Raw genomic sequence first — 17,591 nt, 5'->3', positions numbered from 1 at the left:
GCCGTGGCGTGCCGTCCGCGCCCACGTCCAGGCGCATCCATTCGATCAGGCCTTGGAGGTACAGCGCGTTGTCACCAATCCAGCGGCCGGTGATGAACGCGGTCTGCAGCTCATCCACAACTGCATCCAGGGCGGGCTGCAGGCGGGCGCTGACGGCCTTGGACACCATCTTGAAGTCGCAGTTGAGCAGCGTGATGGGCCGGTAGGACGCCAGCTCGGCGCGGTCCAGGCTTTTGCCCTTGTAGATGAGCGTAATGATGCCCTCCCGCCAGGAAGCAGGCAGCGCCGCCGCCATTTCGCCACCATCGTGGGCGTCTGCAGCGGCAGCAAAGGCAGCGGCAGCAGCAGCACACAAGCGCGGACCGAGCAGCGCCCAGAAGACCTTGTACACCTCGTACGGAACCCCGTCCGACCCAGGTGCTTTACCATTGGCGGAGCCAGCCAGCGCTGCCATCAGCTCGGCATCACTGAGGGCGCCGTCACCGGACCCCTCAGCGGCGGCGTGCAGATCCGCCGGAACCTTGCGGTCAATGGCCGCCAGAAGCTGTTGCTGCGACGCCGTACAGACCGGCTGCACGTGGAACAGGCCGGTGGGGCTGGTGCTGCTGTACATGGCTGCGGCGGCTGCGGAGACAGTGTTGCGCGTGCCCGGCCCCGTGAGCGCCACAGGCGCCGGTTGCCCCGGCACCTTCAAGTGCGTGATGGGCTCCTGCGCGCCGGCTGCTGGCTCGTCAGCCTGCCGATGGAACCAGCGAGTGCCCCGCTCCCCATGCTCCTCCATCAGTGCAGCGCGGGCATTGTGGCTGGCCGCTGCGGCAGCTGCCCGCTCCTCCCGCACCGCCAAGTTTTTTTTTTTTTTTAAGTCATCCTTACAAGGTTGCGGTGGTAGACGCACTACCACCCTACTGCCAAAGCAGCCTGGATCATATCACAGAACCTCGATAGGGCCAGAGATCAGAGAAGAGAAGAGAAGGTTTCGTTCCACCACACACCTACTGGAAACCTCAACAGCCAGGTGACACCACACACCTACTGGAGTTCTCAACAGCTAGGTGACAACTACAGCCACTGCCATGACCACACAGATCATCTAGAGCTCTCCAGTTGACAGGCCCAGAGCTCCACTTGAATCTTGGATCTTGAACTTGAAAGCTCTCCAGTTTCAGGCCCAGAGCTCCAGCCTTGTACCCCAGAGACTCCCTGCACCACAGGGGGGGTCTACACACCACCAAGGTGTGGATGGGTTTTGGTAAACCAGGGCCCTTCCTGGTGGGGTGACCGGGATTCGAACCCAGGATCTCTCGAAGCCTTAACGAAATCGGCTTGAGTGTCTTAACCATTTAGACGACCCCCCCAAGTTGGCCATGGCCGCAGCCTGACGCTGCGCGGCGCTGGCACCCGGCCGGTCGGCCAGGGCAGCGGCCGTGTCTGCGGCCAGCACCACGCCATGCAGCCCATCCCGGGTCTGGCGTGCATGCCGACGGTGGATGCTGGTGGCGGCCTCCCGCAAGAAGAACTTGTCCGCCTCCCATTGCGTGCAAGCGCCGTCACCTGTACTGGCCACGGGATTTGCGGCAACGTGCGCCTCCAAGCGCTGCTCGAGCTCCAAACGCAGCGAGGGGTGAAACAGCAGGTATGTGGGGAAGCGCCACTGCTCCCGGTGCGCATGTGGCAGGTCGGGCAAGGACAGGGTGAGCAGCACACCGTTGTGGTCCCCAGGCGCCCCATACGTGCGTGCGACATCCAGCACCCACGGTGCCGCGGTGGCACTGACATACCACCGATCCAGGCGTGCGGGAGTGGCCGGTTTGGGCGTGGCCGGATGCGTGTAGCCCTTGGCGCCGCCACGCTTGCTTGCCCAAGGGTCCACCAGACTGAACTGGGCGAGGAGGCTGGCAAGTTGCGGGGCACCTGCAGCACGTGACGGGCTAGGGGCCGCCTCCTGACTGGCATCGGTGACACAGTTCCAGTCCCCACCGACAACAAGCACCCTGTCCGTGGCCAGGTGGGGATGCAGCCCGGCAAAGAAAGCAGGCTTGTCCGCCACGGCCGTGGGCGCATACACACACACGAAGCGCAGGCGCAAGTGACCCACGTCCCAATCCCAACATACCACACGGCCCGCCGCATCCGTTGACGGCGGCTGCAGTACACAGCCTGGAAGGGACAGCCGACTCCGCGCCAGGATAGCCGCCCCACAGGAGTGGGGCGACGCTGCCGCCATCAGGACCGGCCCGTCCACCGCCGGGTCGCGCGCCGTGAGGGTCGTGTCGTCAGCGTGGTGGGCAGCCGGTGGCGCCTGCTCGCCGCTGGGTAACAGGGGCGTGCGCAGTGCCCCTTGCTCCACCTGCCGCCGCAGAAAGGACGTCAGTGGCTGCATCTGGATGACCCACAGGGGTGGTGAGGCGGTGCTGCCCTGCGGCAAGCCGTTCAGCACTGGGAAGGCGTCAGAGAGCATCCCGTTCACACACACGCGGGCAGAGCCGTTGGCAGTGAGCAGGCGGATCCAGCGCAGCATGCGCGGCCCAAACCCAAGTCCCACCGCAGACACATACAGCCACTGCCGGTGCACCCGGTCATACGCCTTTTCTATGTCCAAGAAGTACAGCGCACCACCCTGCCGTGGCGTGCCGTCCGCGCCCACGTCCAGGCGCATCCATTCGATCAGGCCTTGGAGGTACAGCGCGTTGTCACCAATCCAGCGGCCGGTGATGAACGCGGTCTGCAGCTCATCCACAACTGCATCCAGGGCGGGCTGCAGGCGGGCGCTGACGGCCTTGGACACCATCTTGAAGTCGCAGTTGAGCAGCGTGATGGGCCGGTACGACGCCAGCTCGGCGCGGTCCAGGCTTTTGCCCTTGTAGATGAGGGTGATGATGCCCTCCCGCCAGGAGGCGGGCAGCGCCGCCGCCATTTCACCGCCATCGTGGGCGTCTGCAGCGGCAGCAAAGGCAGCGGCAGCAGCAGCACACAAGCGCGGACCCAGCAGCGCCCAGAAAAGCTTGTACACCTCGTACGGGACCCCGTCCGACCCAGGCGCTTTACCATTGGCGGAGCCAGCCAGCGCTGCCATCAGCTCTGCATCACTGAGGGCGCCGTCACCGGACCCCTCTGCGGCGGCCTGCAGATCCGCCGGAACCTTGCGGTCAATGGCCGCCAGAAGCTGCTGCTGCGACGCCGTACAGACCGGCTGCACGCGGAACAGGCCGGTGGGGCTGGTGCTGCTGTACATGGCTGCAGCGGCTGCGGAGACAGTGTTGCGCGTGCCCGGCCCCGTGAGCGCCACAGGCGCCGGTTGCCCCGGCACCTTCAAGTGCGTGATGGGCTCCTGCGCGCCGGCTGCTGGCTCGTCAGCCTGCCGATGGAACCAGCGAGTGCCCCGCTCCCCATGCTCCTCCATCAGTGCAGCGCGGGCATTGTGGCTGGCCGCTGCGGCAGCTGCCCGCTCCTCCCGCACCGCCAAGTTGGCCATGGCCGCAGCCTGACGCTGCGCGGTGCTGGCACCCGGCCGGTCGGCCAGGGCAGCGGCCGCGTCTGCGGCCAGCACCACGCCATGCAGCCCGTCCCGGGTCTGGCGTGCATGCCGACGGTGGATGCTGGTGGCGGCCTCCCGCAAGAAGAACTTGTCCGCCTCCCATTGCGTGCAAGCGCCGTCACCTGTACTGGTCACAGGATTTGCGGCAACGTGCGCCTCCAAGCGCTGCTCGAGCTCCAGACGCAGCGAGGGGTGAAACAGCAGGTATGTGGGGAAGCGCCACTGCTCCCGGTGCGCATGTGGCAGGTCGGGCAAGGACAGGGTGAGCAGCACACCGTTGTGGTCCCCAGGCGCCCCATACGTGCGTGTGACATCCAGCACCCACGGCGCCGCGGTGGAACTGACATACCACCGATCCAGGCGTGCGGGAGTGGCTGGCTTGGGCGTGGCCGGATGCGTGTAGCCCTTGGCGCCGCCACGCTTGCTCGCCCAAGGGTCCACCAGACTGAACTGGGCGAGGAGGCTGGCAAGTTGCGGGGCACCTGCAGCACGTGATGGGCTAGGGGCCGCCTTTTTTTTTTGAGGAATCATCCTTACAAGGTTGAACAGGGGCAGACGCGCTGCCCCCCTGCTGCCTGAAAGCAGCCTGGTCCCCGAGACCAGAACCCTGACAGGGCAAGAAGAGAAGAGAAGAAAAGAAAAACAGAAAACAAACACCTCGAAAACCGCCACCAACCACCCCCATCCATCCCCACCCCAACCCACCCCGACCCGGCAGCCAGAGCAGGAGGCTGGTCCCCCCGCCCCCCGGGAGGGGTTGCACAAAAACACCGCCAGACCTAACCCAAGCACCAACCTACACCACAGCCTAACCGCAAGAACCACCACCACCGCGCGCCAGAAAAAGAAACACCAGCGCTACGCACTCGCCCCGCCCAAACCCACCCCACCCCCACAAGTCGGTTGCTTAAGCAACACCCCAGGAGAACCGGCAGAGGAGACACAAGCAGAAAACTAAACGGGCCAGATGTGGCGCTGACTAAGCGGGCTCCAGCCCGCTGCAAGACGCGCTGTGCAGGAAGTCCCACAGCCGCCCAGGTGCTGCGCCGCCAGCCAGAGCTAAAATACATGGGCGCCAGATAAGCTGATGACGATAATACGCCACGCCAGCGCCTGGAAAGAACCGCCGCCTAGGGGGCCTGCACAGGTGATGCAAGTGTCAGCCGCAAGTTCAACTTCGGTGACCCACCCTGAACCTCCTCCACTTCACAAAGCGCGCCACCCGCCGACCAGATGGCAAGAAAGTGCTCCAGCTTTGCCGCCTTGAGCTGTGCGGTGAGAAGCTGAGTGGGCAGAGCCGACAGGGTTTCAGGGGTTAGCGTGGCGGCAGTGAAACGCAGCTGCATCACCCTGCGCAGCTCGCTGACCACCTCCCGAACCACATGCTCCGACGTCTGCTTAGCAGGCTCGCGGGACCAGTACGCACACCAGACGGCGTACAAGAAGGTGGCCCGCAAAGTGCTCCACAGCAGCGCGCCCGCCCCCCGCGGGCCTGAGGCCCACATACCCATGCGGTCCCCCAGCATGAAGCCCGCGTCCGTCACTGGCGGCGCCGCTGCCTTTTTTTTTTTGAGGAATCATCCTTACAAGGTTGAACAGGGGCAGACGCGCTGCCCCCCTGCTGCCTGAAAGCAGCCTGGTCCCCGGGACCAGAACCCTGACAGGGCAAGAAGAGGAGAGAAGAGAAGAAAAACAGAAAACAAACACCTCGAAAACCGCCACCAACCACCCCCATCCATCCCACCCCACCCCACCCCGACCCGGCAGACAGAGCAGGAGGCTGGCCCCCCCGCCCCCCGGGAGGGGTTGCACAAAAACACCGCCAGGCCTAACCCAAGCACCAACCTACACCACAGCCTAACCGCAAGAACCACCACCACCGCGTGCCAGAAAAAGAAACACCAGCGCTACGCACTCGCCCCGCCCAAACCCACCCCACCCCCACAAGTCGGTTGCTTAAGCAACACCCCAGGAGAACCGGCAGAGGAGACACAAGCAGAAAACTAAACGGGCCAGATGTGGCGCTGACTAAGCGGGCTCCAGTCCGCTGCAAGACGCGCTGTGCAGGAAGTCCCACAGCCGCCCAGGTGCTGCGACGCCAGCCAGAGCTAAAAAACATGGGCGCCAGATAAGCTGATGACGATAATACGCCACGCCAGCGCCTGGAAAGAACCGCCGCCTAGGGGGCCTGCACAGGTGATGCAAGTGTCAGCCGCAAGTTCAACTTCGGTGACCCACCCTGAACCTCCTCCACTTCACAAAGCGCGCCACCCGCCGTCCAGATGGCAACAAAATGCTCCAGCTTAGCCGCCTTGAGCTGTGCGGTGAGCAGCTGAGTGGGCAGAGCCGACAGGGTTTCAGGGGTTAGCGTGGCGGCAGTGAAACGCAGCCGCATCACCCTGCGCAGCTCGCTGACCACCTCCCGAACCACATGCTCCGACGTCTGCTTAGCAGGCTCGCGGGACCAGTACGCACACCAGACGGCGTACAAGAAGGTGGCCCGCAAAGTGCTCCACAGCAGCGCTCCCGCCCCCCGCGGGCCTGAGGCCCACATACCCATGCGGTCCCCCAGCATGAAGCCCGCGTCCGTCACTGGCGGCGCCGCTGCCTGGGGCGCAACGCAGGCCCACAGCTGCTGCAGCCACGTCCTCGCCTGCGCATAAGCCGGACACTCCAGGAAGATGTGCGTCAGGCTGGCCCACGCCCGCGGGCCAGGTGGCCCGCAGGCGGGGTGAGGACAGTGCGCCCCCAACCCCCCGCACCCCGTGGTCACCCGTGGCCGAATGCCCTTGCCCGCCCTGTACAGCCCGCAAGGCAGGTAAGCATGTTGCAGCCGGTACACCAGCACCTTTGCCCCCCGACTGGCGTGGCTGTCCCACAGCCTCCGCCACGTACCCCGCAGAAGGGACGCATCCGGGGGCGGCATGCGAGGGTCGCCCTCCACCGCCGCCGCTGCTGCCGCCGCCGCCGTGGCAGGCCCAGTGCTAGGTCCCGCCCCGCCCGCCGCCTGCTCCTGCAGCCGCGCGGACCGCCGTGGCCCCTCACCCGACTGCTGGGACGGGGACGCATACGACTGCAGTTCTCTCGCCGGCGTGTTCTGCAGCCCGGCTGCCGCGGAGGTGCGGTGGAGCCAGGGGTCCAGAGCCACCGGGTTATTGTGGAAATGCTGCGCCGCCGTGGTGGTCAGCTGCGCCGCTGCACGCTGCCACTCCGCCTCCCGCTTCGCCAGCCGCGACTGTGCCGCTGGCTGGGGCCCCAAACCCCCCGCCTGCTGTGCAGGCGCTGGGCACGGCATGGCTGCGGGGCGGGCCGGAGCCGGAGGTGCGGCCGGGTTGGCCGCGGTGATGGCCCGCCGCACGTCCCGCACCGTGTAGTCCGCTAAGCTGACACCCGCAATCCGGCAGTGCTCCGGGTGCACCACCACCCCAGCCTCCGGCGCCAGGAAGTACGGCGCCCGAGGCCACGCCCCCGCCCGTTCCCCTGGTGATGCTGCATCGTACGCCGCCCGCTCTTCAAAGGTCCACAGGTGCCGCGGCTTGCGATGCTGCAGCACACAGGCAGGCTGCCACGCCCCATCCACCGCCGGGGGCAGCACGCCAGGCCCAGGCTCCAAGAGCCGCCCCGTGTAGTGGACGTAGGACACAGCCCCCGCAGCGTTAGCCACCCACAGCTGGTCCAGGCTAACCCGCCGCCTGGGGCGCAACGCAGGCCCACAGCTGCTGCAGCCACGTCCTCGCCTGCGCATAAGCCGGACACTCCAGGAAGATGTGCGTCAGGCTGGCCCACGCCCGCGGGCCAGGTGGCCCGCAGGCGGGGTGAGGACAGTGCGCCCCCAACCCCCCGCACCCCGTGGTCACCCGTGGCCGAATGCCCTTGCCCGCCCTGTACAGCCCGCAAGGCAGGTAAGCATGTTGCAGCCGGTACACCAGCACCTTTGCCCCCCGACTGGCGTGGCTGTCCCACAGCCTCCGCCACGTACCCCGCAGAAGGGACGCATCCGGGGGCGGCATGCGAGGGTCGCCCTCCACCGCCGCCGCTGCTGCCGCCGCCGCCGTGGCAGGCCCAGTGCTAGGTCCCGCCCCGCCCGCCGCCTGCTCCTGCAGCCGCGCGGACCGCCGCGGCCCCTCACCCGACTGCTGGGACGGGGACGCATATGACTGCAGTTCTCTCGCCGGCGTGTTCTGCAGCCCGGCTGCCGCGGAGGTGCGGTGGAGCCAGGGGTCCAGAGCCACCGGGTTATTGTGGAAATGCTGCGCCGCCGTGGTGGTCAGCTGCGCCGCTGCACGCTGCCACTCCGCCTCCCGCTTCGCCAGCCGCGACTGTGCCGCTGGCTGGGGCCCCGAACCCCCCGCCTGCTGTGCTGGCGCTGGGCACGGCATGGCTGCGGGGCGGGCCGGAGCCGGAGGTGCGGCCGGGTTGGCCGCGGTGATGGCCCGCCGCACGTCCCGCACCGTGTAGTCCGCTAAGCTGACACCCGCAATCCGGCTGCCGCGGAGGTGCGGTGGAGCCAGGGGTCCAGAGCCACCGGGTTATTGTGGAAATGCTGCGCCGCCGTGGTGGTCAGCTGCGCCGCTGCACGCTGCCACTCCGCCTCCCGCTTCGCCAGCCGCGACTGTGCCGCTGGCTGGGGCCCCGAACCCCCCGCCTGCTGTGTTGGCGCCGGGCATGGCATGGCTGCGGGGCGGGCCGGAGCCGGAGGTGCGGCCGGGTTGGCCGCGGTGATGGCCCGCCGCACGTCCCGCACCGTGTAGTCCGCCAAGCTGACACCCGCAATCCGGCAGTGCTCCGGGTGCACCACCACCCCAGCCTCCGGCGCCAGGAAGTACGGCGCCCGAGGCCACGCCCCCGCCCGGTCCCCTGGAGATGCTGCATCGTACGCCGCCCGCTCTTCAAAGGTCCACAGGTGCCGCGGCTTGCGATGCTGCAGCACACAGGCAGGCTGCCACGCCCCATCCACCGCCGGGGGCAGCACGCCAGGCCCAGGCTCCAAGAGCCGCCCCGTGTAGTGGACGTAGGACACAGCCCCCGCAGCGTTAGCCACCCACAGCTGGTCCAGGCTAACCCACTTTACTTTACTTTACTTTACTCTCTTCTCTTGCTATTCTTGCATCCTCCTTTCCTTCTGCACAGCTTTGCAACAGTCGACGTCATTTCTCTCGCGCTGTTTGACTTGCTTCCTTTTGTTTTAGGCTTCTTAAGGCCTACGAACCACTGTGAAGCAGTCTGCATTTGTGGGCGTGCTCGTTTTTCGTCAGTCCACTTTGCAGCTGTAGCGCGACACTCCCTCTCCAGCGCCCTTCAGCCTATGTCGGCTTGTGCTTTGGACCTCGACACAGCTATGGAATAGGATTCTGGCGGTTCAGGAACGTCGCCGTGGAGTTGGCGACATTTCGCTTGTCGGCATTTTAACATCTCGGCGAGCACCACACTCACCAGCTTGGAGCAGGCGGCGTATCAACCTTTGTGGTTGGTCCTTTGCATCTGCGCGTGCAGCAGGGTGCTTTGGGTGTGGCGGTCGGGGGAGCCCTGCAGCACTTGGGTGTTTTTTTGGGGTGTGGCTCGTCTTCGTGCCCTTGTTGCCTGGTGCCTGGCTGCCTGGCGCCCGCCCTGCTGTGATGCCCTGTGAGTGCTGATCTTGGGCAGCTATGCAGTTGCTGGGTGATCCTGGTCGGTTCCGCCTGGTGTCTCAGCGCAGCCAAGCCACCAGGGGCCAACACCAGCCATACAGCACACCCGCACACGGCGCGGCCACAGCAGCACATGCCGTGCCGTGTGGGGGGCCGGCGTTTGGGCATCACCGCCCACTGCCAGACTTGGCAGCGGACCGCACCCCTGCAGGTGGGGGCAACACTGCCAGCCTGTTCTTCAGCCCCGGGCTGCAGCTCCACCTTGCCCTGTCCACGCATAGCCTGGCGCACGGCGTGCAGGACCTGACGACGCAGCCTCAGGGCCCCAGCCTGCCTACCTACCCAGTCCTTCTGGTGGGTGCCACCACGGGGCTCCCAGAGGGCGAGCAGCTGTCCTCAGCCGGCGTCCGGGAAGTGACCAGTGCTGCCCTGTCAGTGTTGGACACCATGTGCCGGCAGGGCAACCAGCCGCAGCTCTTGCAGGGCCACTCTCTGCACAGCACAGGCCACCCCTCCCGCACGTTTGCGGGGCTGGCCTTCAGCAGGCGCGCGACCAGCACCAGCAAAGCAGCCTTCACAGCGGAGCTCATGCGCAAGTCGCCGCTGGCGGTACCGCTCCAGCGCGGTCAGGCTGTCCTCACGGTTCACGTGCCAGTGGACACCCGGCCCATCATTCCGGGCACCTACACCGTCACGGTCAAGATGGTAGGGGGCCCTGTGTGGGGGGCTTTCCGCGGTCGCACCGATTTGGTGCTGCAGGCGGGCGGCTATCCCACCACCTCGGACCCCTCTAACCTGGCGTGTGCTTATGTGGTCTCAGAGCAGTGCGCAAAATCGGTGGGCCCCAAGGGGGAGCCCCAGGCCCCCGCAGGCCAGGGCATCACCAACCACATCTTTGCCTGTGTGCGGGGCCCAGTCTGGGACCCGCAGCTCTCTCACCTGCACTGTGCCAAGTTTGAGATGCCCGGTGAGGAGCCCATGCAGGTGGAGGTCCGTGGCGCCCCCCAGGCGGCTGGGGCAGCCACGACAGCTGCGGCAGGCAGCCCTGCTCCGGCTGCAGCCAGGGTCGCCGACCTGGGTGGCAACACCTTGGGTGTGGCGAGGCCCGCGGCTGCCATGGCGACCGCAGCGGACATCGTTGACCACGTGGGGGACGTGCAGATGCAGGAGGCGGCGGGTTTGGGTGACGTGGCGGCTGCAGCTGGTGGCGCCAGCGGGCCACACAGCGGGGCCCCGCCCCCGCTGCCAGTTCTGGTGGCGGGGGGAAGCAACCGTGCTGCTGCGGCTGCCCTGCGGGCCGCGCTGCAGCAGCAGCCCTCTTCACAGCAGTGGGTGTCAGCGGGAGGGCTTAGCGGGGTCCAGCCGGCGGCAGGCGTGGGGGGGCCGCCGGCGGCCAGGCCTCCCCCTGCCGGTGCTGGGCCGGCTGGCGTGCAGCAGCAGCACAGTGGCGTTCCCGCGCCACGGCCGCCCTTGGATCAGCAGGCAGCCGCTGGGCAGGATCAGGAGCCGACCGCTGTGATGCAGCGGTACTTGGCCGAGCTGGCGGACCTCAATCTCCAGCGGCAACGGCGGTTACAGGAACAGCAACAGCAGCAGCAGCAGCTGCAGCGCCAGGGGCAGTCGCCCAGGCCCCGGACCGGCTCCCAGGTTGTGGTCCTGGCCACGCTGGGGGGGCAGGACGGGGCGGGCGGTGGCCCTGGCGTGGCGGCGTCACGGCGTGGGCAACGTGTTGACATAGTTGACCACGTGGGGGACGTGCAGATGCAGGAGGCGGCGGGTGTGGGTGACGCAGGGGCTGCCGCTGGTGGCGCCAGCGGACCACCCACCGTGGCCTCACCCTCGCTGCCAGCTCTGGTGGCGGGGGGAAGCACCCGTTCTGCTGCGGCTACCCTAAGGGCCGAGCGACAGCAGCAGCCCTCTTCACAGCGGCGGGTGGCAGCGGGAGGGCTTAGCGGGGGGCAGCCGTCTGCAGGCGTGGGGGGGCCACCGGCGGTCAGGCGTCGTACTGCCTGTGCTGGGTCGGCTGGCGCGCAGCAGCAGCCCAGTGGGGCTTCCGCGCCACAGCCGCCCTTTGATCAGCGGGCGGCCGCCAGGCAGGATCAGGAGCAGACCGCTGTGATGCAGCGGTACTTGGCCTACATGGTGGACCTCCATCTCCAGCAGCAACGGCGGGTACAGCACCAGCAGCAGCAGGAGCAGCAGCGCCAGGTGCAGCCGCCCAGGCCCCGGACCGGCTCCCGGTTCGAGGTCCTGGCCACGCTGGGGGGACAGGACGGGGCGGGCGATGGCGCTGCCACGGCGGCGCCCGGGCGTGGGCGACGGGTGCAACCAGCCGCGCACGCACCGCCGCCACCGCTGCAGCAACAGCCCCGCTCCAAAGGGCGCTGTGGCCCCGCCCAGCTCCCGCAGCAGAGGGCAGGGCGCTTGGGCGGCGGGCTGCCTCCCCCGCAGGACGGTGCTAGCTCGCCGCCGCGCGTGCCCACTGGGCGGCCGACCGGGGGACAGCAGGCTGGTGGGGGCAGCGGGTTGGGGCGCCAGGGTGGAGGAGTGGGGCGGGCAGTGCCCCAGCCGCTACCCCAGGCGCGGCCGCCACTGCAAACGTCACAACCGGCGGGTGGTGGTAAGGGCAGGGACAGGGGCCTGGGCGCGCCAGCTGGGGGTTCGGCCGACACGGCTGGGCGCGCTGGTGGGGGTGCGGGCAGTGAGGCAGAGTACGGGGCCGTTTGCCTGACCCGGGACACGTGCGTTGCCATTGGCTCTGACCTCGTGACGCACCAGAACCGCTGCGCAGATGTGCAGGGGTTTGAGTGGGCGCAGCTGGGCCACGACACGCTTGGTGGCCGCCTCCTCGCCTACCTCCGTGACCAGGGCGCCACCGTACCGGACTGGGCCGTCTGCCGCGTGCCGGCCGGCCGTACCGCCGTCCTGGCACAGCTGCACGACGAGTTCACTGGCTGGTGGCGCCTATACTCAGCCCAGCCTGCAGACACGCCCCTGCCTTCCGATGTGACGGAGCAGCTGGATGACGCCGCGCAGCAGGTGCAGACGGCCTACATGGACTACGTGCTCCTAGACGCCCGCACCCTGCGGTCCGCTAAGCGTGGGCTGGCGGACCCCGGCGGGGCCAGCGGGCCCAGCCGCCGGCAACGCCAGCACCGCAGCCGCAGTACCTCCAGCCTCATGAGCCTGGGCAGCGCTCCATTGCACCCCGGCGGCGCCAGCTCAGGTGCCGCTAGCATGAGCACCAGCAGCGGCGGCGCGCCCCCCAGCCAGGGTGGCGACCGCCGCGGCAAACACCACAGCAGCAACAGCAACCGCACCCGCCACGGCGCTGCCGTGGCCGCCGGGGGCTCATAATGCGGCCACCAGTGGGAGCGGCGAACCTTCGGCTGCTGACAGTGAATGTCAACGGCCTGGGCTCGCCGCTCAAGGCGCGGGCGCTGGTCTCGCACCTGCAGCAAGTTGGGGCGGATGTGGCGATGGTGCAGGAGACCCACGCTACTGACACGACGGTGCTGGAGTCTTGCCTTCGTGCCGCGCAGGGGGCGTGCCTTCCGTGGCGCCACTGCTTGCTGCCAGCCCGGCAGCGTCGCCCCACTCCTGTGGGACGGCTATCCTGGCGCGGAGTCGGCTGTCCCTTCCAGGCTGCGTACTGCAGCCGCCGTCAACGGATGCGGCGGGCCGTGTGGTATGTTGGGATTGGGACGTGGGTCACCTGCGCCTGCGCTTCGTGTGTGTGTATGCGCCCACGGCCGTGGCGGACAAGCCTGCTTTCTTTGCCGGGCTGCATACCCACCTGGCCTCGGACAGGGTGCTTGTTGTCGGTGGGGACTGGAACTGTGTCACCGATGCCAGTCAGGAGGCGGCCCCTAGCCCGTCACGTGCTGCAGGTGCCCCGCAACTTGCCAGCCTCCTCGCCCAGTTCAGTCTGGTGGACCCTTGGGCGAGCAAGCGTGGCGGCGCCAAGGGCTACACGCATCCGGCCACGCCCAAGCCAGCCACTCCCGCACGCCTGGATCGGTGGTATGTCAGTTCCACCGCGGCGCCGTGGGTGCTGGATGTCGCACGCACGTATGGGGCGCCTGGGGACCACAACGGTGTGCTGCTCACCCTGTCCTTGCCCGACCTGCCACATGCGCACCGGGAGCAGTGGCGCTTCCCCACATACCTGCTGTTTCACCCCTCGCTGCGTCTGGAGCTCGAGCAGCGCTTGGAGGCGCACGTTGCCGCAAATCCTGTGACCAGTACAGGTGACGGCGCTTGCACGCAATGGGAGGCGGACAAGTTCTTCTTGCGGGAGGCCGCCACCAGCATCCACCGTCGGCATGCACGCCAGACCCGGGACGGGCTGCATGGCGTGGTGCTGGCCGCAGACGCGGCCGCTGCCCTGGCCGACCGGCCGGGTGCCAGCGCCGCGCAGCGTCAGGCTGCGGCCATGGCCAACTTGGCGGTGCGGGAGGAGCGGGCAGCTGCCGCAGCGGCCAGCCACAATGCCCGCGCTGCACTGATGGAGGAGCATGGGGAGCGGGGCACTCGCTGGTTCCATCGGCAGGCTGACGAGCCAGCAGCCGGCGCGCAGGAGCCCATCACGCACTTGAAGGTGCCGGGGCAACCGGCGCCTGTGGCGCTCACGGGGCCGGGCACGCGCAACACTGTCTCCGCAGCCGCTGCAGCCATGTACAGCAGCACCAGCCCCACCGGCCTGTTCCGCGTGCAGCCGGTCTGTACGGCGTCGCAGCAGCAGCTTCTGGCGGCCATTGACCGCAAGGTTCCGGCGGATCTGCAGGCCGCCGCAGAGGGGTCCGGTGACGGCGCCCTCGGTGATGCAGAGCTGATGGCAGCGCTGGCTGGCTCCGCCAATGGTAAAGCGCCTGGGTCGGACGGGGTCCCGTACGAGGTGTACAAGGTTTTCTGGGCGCTGCTGGGTCCGCGCTTGTGTGCTGCTGCTGCCGCTGCCTTTGCTGCCGCTGCAGACGCCCACGATGGCGGTGAAATGGCGGCGGCGCTGCCCGCCTCCTGGCGGGAGGGCATCATCACCCTCATCTACAAGGGCAAAAGCCTGGACCGCGCCGAGCTGGCGTCGTACCGGCCCATCACGCTGCTCAACTGCGACTTCAAGATGGTGTCCAAGGCCGTCAGCGCCCGCCTGCAGCCCGCCCTGGATGCAGTTGTGGATGAGCTGCAGACCGCGTTCATCACCGGCCGCTGGATTGGTGACAACGCGCTGTACCTCCAAGGCCTGATCGAATGGATGCGCCTGGACGTGGGCGCGGACGGCACGCCACGGCAGGGTGGTGCGCTGTACTTCTTGGACATTGAAAAGGCGTATGACCGGGTGCACCGGCAGTGGCTGTATGCGTCCGCGGAGGGACTTGGGTTTGGGCCGCGCATGCTGCGCTGGATCCGCCTGCTCACTGCCAACAGCTCTGCCCGCGTGTGTGTGAACGGGATGCTCTCTGACGCCTTCCCAGTGCTGAACGGCTTGCCGCAGGGCAGCACCGCCTCACCACCCCTGTGGGTCATCCAGATGCAGCCACTGACGTCCTTTCTGCGGCGGCAGGTGGAGCAAGGGGCACTGCGCACGCCCCTGTTACCCAGCGGCGAGCAGGCGCCACCGGCTGCCCACCACGCTGACGACACGACCCTCACGGCGCGCGACCCGGCGGTGGACGGGCCGGTCCTGATGGCGGCAGTACAGCTGTTCTGCCGCGCGTCCAACGCCCGTGTCCATCCGGACAAGAGCAAGGCCATGGGCCTTGGCAGGTTTGCGCACCTGACGGGCCCTTGCCCACACACGGGGGTGCCGTTTACCACTGGCGCCGTGACGCACCTGGGTGTGCCCCTGTCGTGGGACTCGGATGCGGCTGCAGCTGACTTGTTCACCCGGCGGGCTCGCGGCATGGCGTTTGTGGCGCGTCTGTGGGCTGCCCTGTCTCTGACTCTTGTTGGCCGTGTGCACATTGCGAAGCAGGTGCTGGCGGCGAAGCTGGCCTACCACTTCAGCTTCCTCAACCCATCGCCTGCGCAGCTGAAGGAACTCACCGACCTGGTGGACCACTTTGCTGCGCGGTCCATGCACGCTGAGGACGCCAGCCTGGTGTCGCACGGGAACCCGCTCCTGCTGCCAAAGCGGGAAACGGCCTGTCTGCCGTACAAGGATGGGGGTGTCAACCACGTCGACCTGCCTGCGTTCCTGTCTGCCCTGCAAGCTAAGACCTTCGCCCTCCTTGCCCAGCCAGGCCGGCAACCCTGGAAGATGCTCACCCGGGCGCTGCTTACTCATGTGCGCCCGGACTCCGCCACCACGTGGGCGTGGGTGTACAGCGACGCGCCGGCGCCAGCGGGGCTGCCTGCCCGGCTGGCGGCCGCGGTCGGCCACATGCAGAGCGCGGGCGTGGAACAGCATCCACCGCAGCCAGCCACTCAGCCGCCAGCGGCGCCGCCACAGTGGCGGGTTAGCCTGGACCAGCTGTGGGTGGCTAACGCTGCGGGGGCTGTGTCCTACGTCCACTACACGGGGCGGCTCTTGGAGCCTGGGCCTGGCGTGCTGCCCCCGGCGGTGGATGGGGCGTGGCAGCCTGCCTGTGTGCTGCAGCATCGCAAGCCGCGGCACCTGTGGACCTTTGAAGAGCGGGCGGCGTACGATGCAGCATCACCAGGGGACCGGGCGGGGGCGTGGCCTCGGGCGCCGTACTTCCTGGCGCCGGAGGCTGGGGTGGTGGTGCACCCGGAGCACTGCCGGATTGCGGGTGTCAGCTTAGCGGACTACACGGTGCGGGACGTGCGGCGGGCCATCACCGCGGCCAACCCGGCCGCACCTCCGGCTCCGGCCCGCCCCGCAGCCATGCCGTGCCCAGCGCCAGCACAGCAGGCGGGGGGCTCGGGGCCCCAGCCAGCGGCACAGTCGCGGCTGGCGAAGCGGGAGGCGGAGTGGCAGCGTGCAGCGGCGCAGCTGACCACCACGGCGGCGCAGCATTTCCACAATAACCCGGTGGCTCTGGACCCCTGGCTCCACCGCACCTCCGCGGCAGCCGGGCTGCAGAACACGCCGGCGAGAGAACTGCAGTCGTATGCGTCCCCGTCCCAGCAGTCGGGTGAGGGGCCGCGGCGGTCCGCGCGGCTGCAGGAGCAGGCGGCGGGCGGGGCGGGACCTAGCACTGGGCCTGCCACGGCGGCGGCGGCAGCAGCGGCGGCGGTGGAGGGCGACCCTCGCATGCCGCCCCCGGATGCGTCCCTTCTGCGGGGTACGTGGCGGAGGCTGTGGGACAGCCACGCCAGTCGGGGGGCAAAGGTGCTGGTGTACCGGCTGCAACATGCTTACCTGCCTTGCGGGCTGTACAGGGCGGGCAAGGGCATTCGGCCACGGGTGACCACGGGGTGCGGGGGGTTGGGGGCGCACTGTCCTCACCCCGCCTGCGGGCCACCTGGCCCGCGGGCGTGGGCCAGCCTGACGCACATCTTCCTGGAGTGTCCGGCTTATGCGCAGGCGAGGACGTGGCTGCAGCAGCTGTGGGCCTGCGTTGCGCCCCAGGCAGCGGCGCCGCCAGTGACGGACGCGGGCTTCATGCTGGGGGACCGCATGGGTATGTGGGCCTCAGGCCCGCGGGGGGCGGGAGCGCTGCTGTGGAGCACTTTGCGGGCCACCTTCTTGTACGCCGTCTGGTGTGCGTACTGGTCCCGCGAGCCTGCTAAGCAGACGTCGGAGCATGTGGTTCGGGAGGTGGTCAGCGAGCTGCGCAGGGTGATGCGGCTGCGTTTCACTGCCGCCACGCTAACCCCTGAAACCCTGTCGGCTCTGCCCACTCAGCTGCTCACCGCACAGCTCAAGGCGGCTAAGCTGGAGCATTTTGTTGCCATCTGGACGGCGGGTGGCGCGCTTTGTGAAGTGGAGGAGGTTCAGGGTGGGTCACCGAAGTTGAACTTGCGGCTGACACTTGCATCACCTGTGCAGGCCCCCTAGGCGGCGGTTCTTTCCAGGCGCTGGCGTGGCGTATTATCGTCATCAGCTTATCTGGCGCCCATGTTTTTTAGCTCTGGCTGGCGTCGCAGCACCTGGGCGGCTGTGGGACTTCCTGCACAGCGCGTCTTGCAGCGGACTGGAGCCCGCTTAGTCAGCGCCACATCTGGCCCGTTTAGTTTCTGCTTGTGTCTCCTCTGCCGGTTCTCCTGGGGTGTTGCTTAAGCAACCGACTTGTGGGGGTGGGGTGGGTTTGGGCCGGGCGAGTGCGTAGCGCTGGTGTTTCTTTTCCTGGCGCGCGGTGGTGGTGGTTCTTGCGGTTAGGCTGTGGTGTAGGTTGGTGCTTGGGTTAGGTCTGGCGGTGTTTTTGTGCAACCCCTCCCGGGGGGCGGGGGGGCCAGCCTCCTGCTCTGTCTGCCGGGTCGGGGTGGGGTGGGGTGGGATGGATGGGGGTGGTTGGTGGCGGTTTTCG

General features: G+C 68.0%; 1 protein-coding gene across 1 annotated transcript; it reads left to right on the top strand.

Moving 5' to 3' along the window:
* Positions 1–8,624: 8,624 nt before the first annotated feature.
* On the top strand, positions 8,625–17,490 carry CHLRE_09g400034v5 (uncharacterized protein). The gene is made up of 2 exons (XM_043065968.1): positions 8,625–12,388; positions 12,705–17,490. Exons 1-2 carry the CDS (start codon positions 9,181–9,183, stop codon positions 17,120–17,122), a joined length of 7,626 nt encoding a protein of 2,541 aa, XP_042921366.1. The 5' UTR covers positions 8,625–9,180; the 3' UTR covers positions 17,123–17,490.
* Positions 17,491–17,591: the final 101 nt, after the last annotated feature.

This window comes from Chlamydomonas reinhardtii, chromosome 9, assembly GCF_000002595.2.
Source record: "Chlamydomonas reinhardtii strain CC-503 cw92 mt+ chromosome 9, whole genome shotgun sequence".
Classification (NCBI taxonomy): Eukaryota; Viridiplantae; Chlorophyta; class Chlorophyceae; order Chlamydomonadales; family Chlamydomonadaceae; genus Chlamydomonas; species Chlamydomonas reinhardtii.
Note: the sequence above shows the minus strand (reverse complement) of the source record. Positions and strands in the feature narration are given on the sequence as shown.

Bases quoted from the DNA above. Each gene is read 5' to 3' on its own strand.
- CHLRE_09g400034v5 (XM_043065968.1), top strand. From the start codon at position 9,181: ATGCAGTTGCTGGGTGATCCTGGTCGGTTCCGCCTGGTGTCTCAGCGC. The intron at 12,389-12,704 runs GTGCCGCTAGCA...CGTGCCGCGCAG, and splicing joins CCCCGGCGGCGCCAGCTCAG to GGGGCGTGCCTTCCGTGGCG.